Source organism: Myxocyprinus asiaticus, chromosome 50 (genome assembly GCF_019703515.2).
Source record: "Myxocyprinus asiaticus isolate MX2 ecotype Aquarium Trade chromosome 50, UBuf_Myxa_2, whole genome shotgun sequence".
Classification (NCBI taxonomy): Eukaryota; Metazoa; Chordata; class Actinopteri; order Cypriniformes; family Catostomidae; genus Myxocyprinus; species Myxocyprinus asiaticus.
In genome coordinates this window covers 2,726,898-2,734,050 of record NC_059393.1, presented here as the reverse complement: position 1 = coordinate 2,734,050, position 7,153 = coordinate 2,726,898, and the positions used below count along the sequence as shown (strand labels likewise).

Genomic DNA, 7,153 nt, shown 5'->3' with positions numbered 1-7,153 from the left:
CACATAGACGGCTGGGCAGTTTGGGTGATTATGGCAGGAAGTGGGGCACTTATTTGGCCTTGGGTTGACGGGGAGGAGCAGTGGAGAGTGACAATTGGGTTGGAGTTTATGTAATTAATTAATATGTGGAATCTTTTTTCTTTTTTTGGTTGGTTAATTTCTTTGTCTTTTTATGTCATCGAGTATTTTCTTTGAACTGCCTGTATATATGTGTGTCTTATTATTTAATGTCTGACCACTGGGATGTATGTTGGGTGATGGGAGGGAAGGGGGGGGTATATATTGATAAAAGTTGATTCTGTGTTTTCATGTGTTGTTTGTGTTCATTTTAATTTTGGAATAAAAAAAATTGTTAATGACGAAAAAAAGAATTGGCCATTGAAAAACCCTTATTTACTGACCAATAATCTGAATTTTTGGGGGAACAAGTGACCCCATAGTGGTGCCCCAATGTCAATGGCAGCTATGACCCAGGTACTTTGGGCCTAAGTTGGGAAAATATGATTTCTCAAAAGTTCAACAGTATCCTTTTCAAAGGAATTTTCACATTTTGTTAACATAAATGGCCCACAAAAGCTGGTTACATTGAAGTCATAAATGAACTGACTGATAAAAGAAAGAAAAGCACCTATAAATCCATGCTAATAAAACCATTTTATTCTTTTGTTTTTTGATTTCACTGACAATTTCTTAGAGGTTACAACTTATCTCCACATGTTTCACATACAGTACACTGCTACCATGTTACTGTTTGATTACCAGCATGTGACCAACATTCACAGAGCCAGTAATCTTACAAACCCCCCTCACCATGCTGAAGTGTAGTGCATTACAAAACTCCACCATACACCGCTACATATTACTGTCCCACCCCATAACAACTCGTTAGAAAACAAAGAGAATACACTGTTCTCAACCATGTCACATTTAATGTACACTCAAAATGAAGTCTTTTGATCTCTTTTGCATGATACAGGTCATAGCTCACTGCAGATGTGTCACAAGACCGCCAGATCTCTCTTTAATGGTCATGAAAATAAACAACAGTGCTACCATGTGGACTCTTTCTCTGAAGTATTCTCTTTAATGTTACACAATGGCTGTTCCAAAAAAATAAAAAAATAAAAAAAAATAGTGAGCTGCCTACGAAGGCAGCATTTTAAACCTCCTAGGTGCGCTAATCTAAAATAATCTAATTAAAAATCGACTATTTCATCCAATATTTGTGTGTTACATACTGTATTTTAATACTTATTCAGGTAACCGGTTGTTAGCTTAGCAACAAGCTAATGTCAAATTCTATTGAAATCAATTGTGAGTCTAGTCTCTATTCACGCTATTTTTACGATGCAGAGTTGTTGCCTATGTAGAGAGTTTCATATCAATTATGATGTTCCATTTCAGCTAAGACACTGCCTTAGAAGACAACTGTCAATGTAAGAAGCAAGGCAGTTCACTAGGTTTTGGCACAGATCCTATGTGTTCCCGGAGGAAAAAGGTCACCCGGGATGGAGTACAGCTCGAATCGGCTCTTTCTACCCTGGTACTTAACCATTCTGTCCTTATAAAGGACTTCATGAGCTCAGTTTGACCAAGAGTTTCTCTTTTGTCTCTGTATTTCAAAGGGATAGTTCAAGCAAAAATGAAAATTCTGTCATTATTTACTCTATTGATTTTAAATTATGACAGAATTTTCATTTTTGGGTGAACTGTCACTTTAAAATTCACCACCAAACCATTTCTGCACAATCCTAAAATTTTGCAATCTACAAAGTCATCATAAATGAGTGACAGTAAGGTGGGTCTATAAACCACCAAAGCTATGAATATCAAACAAATCAAACATGCAATAGAAAAAAAATTAAACCTGTGTAGAAAATCACAAAGATATTAATTTGTATATATATATATATATATATATATATATATATATATATATATATATATTGTATATATATATACTGAACTGGATTTCAGCCGGGCTAATAAAATCAAGAAAATCCACATGTTGGCCCCACAATAACCCAGTTTGAATGTTTAATCATCCAACTGAAGGTAAAATTATCTCTGGTATCAGAAAATACTAATATATAAAGTGGGCTCCAAAAGTCTGCATTGAAAATCTGGAGTTTAAAATCTATTTTACAACTGGAAGTCACAGAAAGTTTAAGGATTTTGAAACAAAGAAACGTTATGACATAACAAAGAAGTATTATTTAAGATTATGCACAATTTCTAGTTCACAAATTACATTTAAGCAAAGTAGAAAAAGCTAAAATAGGAGCATTTTCACTAATGGAGACTTTTGGACCCCACTGCACATTCCCTGAATGGAACATTGTAGGATGAATGCAACGCCACTTTGCTGGAAAATCAGAGCAGTTTAGTGGCCAGAGTTGACTTAAAAAAGGATCATGAAGCCTCACAACACTCGCAACTAAGTAAAAACCATTACTTCAATATTCACCTCAAGATCAAGATGTTAGATATAATTATTGATAAATCATTGGCTGATTTGTAGTGCTTTGATATTAAAAATTCCTGAAAAAAGGAAAAAAATAAAAAAATCTAAAAACTAAGAAGTTATTAGCTCTTGATAAATACTAAACTGCAAACTAATTAAATGCACCAGAAGCCAAGAGCATACATCAATGGTATTTTACAGTTTACAAAACAAGAACACTGTAGCAGTACATAAAAACATGATATAAAATGTTTGTAAATGCAAACTGTATCATCAGCTTACTTGACAAAATAACTAAATTGGAATAAAATGAATGCAAACTTAAACACATCTGAATTAGTTCTTCGCTGTATATAATAGACACAATGTAAAGCTTTTTGAAGCACACAGCTGCTACTGAAAAAAATAAGTATATATAAAGTGTAAAACAAACTTTGCATGGTCGTTTCGATGAGTAGTGGCGAGAATCACATGAAAACATGTCCAAGTTTCAATCCAAAATCAATTGATATATATGTATTTTTTACATTTTAAGTACAGTAAAAAATACTGTAATATAATCAGCATGAAGACAGATCAAATGCTACCATAATGTACTAATACTTGACAACATTAAAATAACATCATAACATTTTCACATTACAGTAATAAGAATTTAGGGTGCAAATATGATTGTCGTAAATTGTCATGACAATAATGTCGTAATGCAAAAAAATGTGCTTCATATTATTTATCTGTCTGTATATACAGTTGTGTGTGTGTGTGTGTGTGTGTGTGTGTGTGTGTGTGTGTATATACACAATATATATATATATATATATCTATATATAGATATCTATCTATCTATCTATCTATCTATATATATATACACACACACACACACACACACATATTTCTTTTGTTTTGATTTGGCAGTAATATTTGAATTAAGCACATTTCTCTACAAAATTTAATTCATCATTATATTTCCGCATTACAGTATAGAATGAGATTTTTTGCATAACAGCATGAGAATTTAGAGAGGAAATAAGCTTAATTGTCGTGAAAATAATGTCACAAAAAACTTAGTGGTCCTAAAATGTCCTTAATTTTCTTTATGTAAAGTATAATTTGTTTATTTGTTTCTATTGATTTTGGACTGAAATGTTACCTGGACAATGTTACCTTGAATGCTTTACTGTTAAACATGTTTGGGCAGATTGATTGACAGCCACTGTCACTATCCGGGCATATCCGTTGTGGAAAGGATGTGTTCATGTAATCACTCTGAACACAAACACAGTCATAATCAAATGTATCCTACATCAGTTACAAAACAAACGGCTGACTGATGCATGCTTGCATATTTGTTCGCAGGCTAAACACTTTGGTAAATATTGTTCTTTGACTCAGCAAAAGAAAAGGAAATTCAGAATGGTGTGTGGAAACAATAACTGATGTCTACAAAGTGAAACTAGAGGAAGACTGATTTTATATATAATAATATATATATATATATATATATATATAAAAAAAGTCTATAATGTCCCGTGTGAGTCTAGAGCCAGGTGAGAAAGGGTTCGGCCTTATTCAGGACTGACTCCACATCATTCAGGATGGGCATGAGGTCAGCACCCTCAAGGGTGCCCAGGTCCACGTTGGTGCCGGGCATGGAGTCCAGGAAGTCTGGGAAACGACTCTGTTGCGGTACATTCATACTGACCGGCACCATGTTCTCACCTGCAGATAGAGACACGAGGTTAGTGAGGAAAACACAGTGGCTCTGTTCTAAACTCTAGTGAGCTGCCTACTGAAACTGCAATTAATGGCAAACTAAGGTGGGGCGACATAATGAATATTCACGATAATTTGTGAAAATCACAATGACTTTAGTGTGCATTTTATTTGGCCATATATTAATAAGTGTGTGTGACTAATTGTTCGCCTTATCTTGTGATTCATGAGAATGAGAGCATCAAGACAGATGTTTTAATAGTGTCTATGATTTAAACATTAGTAACAAAAAATTAAAAAAATTAAAAAGTGTTAGAATTCGATTTACTTCCCATGAATCAGTTTAAAGTACCAGTACCGGGCCACGGGGGGGGGCGCTGAACATGAAAAAAATAACAAATATACTGTATGGTATTATTCAATAACCACGTGCTTGATCTGCACAAAATAAATATCATTTTAAAGTTTAGAATCTTATATTCAAAATTAGCATAGCTGATCTGACCAATTCTAAAACACTGCTTTTAAATTTTGCTATTAAATTTAGAACTGTTCCTTTTAAATAATTTGCGATCACAACAATCATATTTAGAACCAGTAAGAAAGATCAAAAAGATTGTTAGAAAGGTCTTCTTTAGTAGAATACAACAGGCAAATTTGCTTCACTCAGAGACCAAACTACAGTGAGTATTAGTGTGAGAAATCCACATGTATAATAAACAGATAAACAGTATTTTCCTCACATTTTGTTTTTTTACTTCATGAAAAAGAAACATGATATATAAAATGGCACTTCGCAACTTACAGCAGACGATTATGAATCAAACAAGCCCACACTCAATGTAATAGGATGTGTAGATCCTGAAATATTCCTCAAAGAGTGTCATGACAGTTATGGTGGTTATCGCTAATGGCATCTCTATAGCGACTGTTTCTCTGGGATCGACTCACTGAAACATGACCCTTCGCATCATGGAAGTGTTAGATCGTAGTCGCTGGATGTGTAGTGAGTGTTAGAATCCATATGTGGAAAGCGGTATATCCCACGTAGGTGAGCAAAGCCGGAGCACACATACACAGACAGTGCACAAGGTGCACGGGCTCAACGCACATTTTTTGAAGTGATGGAACAAGGTGCCCATATGATTTTTTTTTTTCATTAATCGGTACTAAGTTGATATAAGTTTAAGTATTTTTATATTTTTGAGATATTTGCATTCATATCTTTGAGTTATTCGGTTTTAAAGTCAACAACGATTTCTGCTCTCTCTCGACTCAGGATCATGTCCATTCTTAGTACTGTTGGATCTTACTGCAGCGTTTGACACCACTGATCTTAATATTCTCTTCAAGCACCTTGAACGTTTGGTCAGTATACAGGGCATTGCTCTTCAGTGGTTTGCCTCCTACCTTACAGACAGAACTTTTCAGGTTATAAAAGGACATTTTTTCTCATCTCCTGCTCCTTTTACTTTTGGTGTTTCCTAAGGCTCAATTCTTGGTCCCCTATTGTTCAATCTATATATGCTCCCTTTGGACTCTATTTGTCAGAAACACAACATCTCATATCACTGCTACGCTAATGATTCTCAGCTTTACTTTCCAGTTAGACCCAATAGCAGTTGCTCAATAAAAGATCTCTGTTTTTAAGTGTCTACAGGATAAAGTGCTGGATGGCGACAAATTTCCTTCAGCTGAACGTAAATAAAACCAAAAAAGTTATTTTACTAGATTCTTCTGCTTCAATTGCTAGGTTTGGTAACCAGCTAGGTCCATTATCTGCCAACTGTACTGTACATAACTCTGTCAAAAATCTTGGTGCCATTGTTGACTCCTCAAATTTCGACAAGCAGATCAGTGCTGTTATAAAAGGATGTTTTTAATCAACTGAGATCCATTTCCAAAGTAAAACCTTTTATCTCTCATAAAGAAATCATAGAGTTCATGCATTGATTACATTTCAGCTTGACTTCTGCAATTCTCTTCACATTGGTTTGTCTCAATTGTCCCTATCTCATTTGCAGATGGTCCAAAAAGCTGCAGCCACGTTTCTAACAGGAACCAGGAAAAGAGATCACATCTCTCCTTTACTGGCTTCCCTTCACTGGTTACCAGTCAAGTTTAGGATTGATTTCAAGACTCTACTTTTTGTTTTTAAGGCCCTGCATGGTCTTGCTCCTCAACATATTTCTGGCCTTCTTCGGCCATATTTCTGACAGTTCCCATTCTAGATGTAAATCTAAGGGGGGCTGAGCTATTTCTGTCGCTGCCCACAAGCTATGAAATAGTCTTCCTTTTCACATCAGGTCCTCTCCCTCTATTCAAATGTTCAAATCTAGCCTAAAGGCCCATTTTTATTCTTTCATTTTGAAACTAACTGAGGTTGTACTGGTTGTTTTTAAGCCAAAATTAAAAAATTATAACTTTTTATTATTCTTATTTGTATCATGTTTTAAGACTTTTTTCTCTTTATTTGTTTCTTTGATTGTATTGTGTTTGTCTATACAGTAATGTGCAGTACTTTGGGTCAGCTTCTGTTGCTTTAAAATGTGCTATACAAATCAGCGTGATTATAGTTAACGAAAACTAACTAAAATCATTTTCGTTAACTAAAAAAACAAAAATAAACTGAAATTATTGGAAAAAAAACTGAAACTAAACTAAAAACATTTCATAACTCCAAACTAACTAAAAAAATCATTTCAAACTCATTTTAGTTTTAGTTTTTGATATTCTAGGGTGAACATGGGCAAAGTAGGAAACTTTTCTTGAAACTTTGAACACCTCACAACATTATACCTTTGAAGAAAGCTTAGGATGTCTTCTACCTTAGTCATTAGCAAAAATGAAGAAAAATTCAAAACTGGGTAGTAGAACCTTTGAAGACTCTTTTGACCAAATTCCGGATTTTTTGTTTTTTGAACAACTAACTAACCCAACTTATTTTATTTTATTCTTAATGTTATGAACATTTAT

At 34.3% G+C, this 7,153-nt stretch overlaps 1 protein-coding gene across 2 annotated transcripts in view; it reads right to left on the bottom strand.

The window, feature by feature from the left end:
- Positions 1-635: 635 nt before the first annotated feature.
- Positions 636-7,153, bottom strand: part of LOC127438714 (WW domain-containing transcription regulator protein 1-like) — a 67,214-nt gene continuing 60,696 nt past the window's right edge. For both annotated transcript variants that reach the window (XM_051694527.1, XM_051694528.1), the window contains exon 6: positions 636-4,183. In XM_051694527.1, the coding sequence (XP_051550487.1) occupies positions 4,002-4,183 (182 nt within the window). In that variant the 3' untranslated portion in view covers positions 636-4,001. The remainder of the gene's footprint in view (positions 4,184-7,153) is intronic.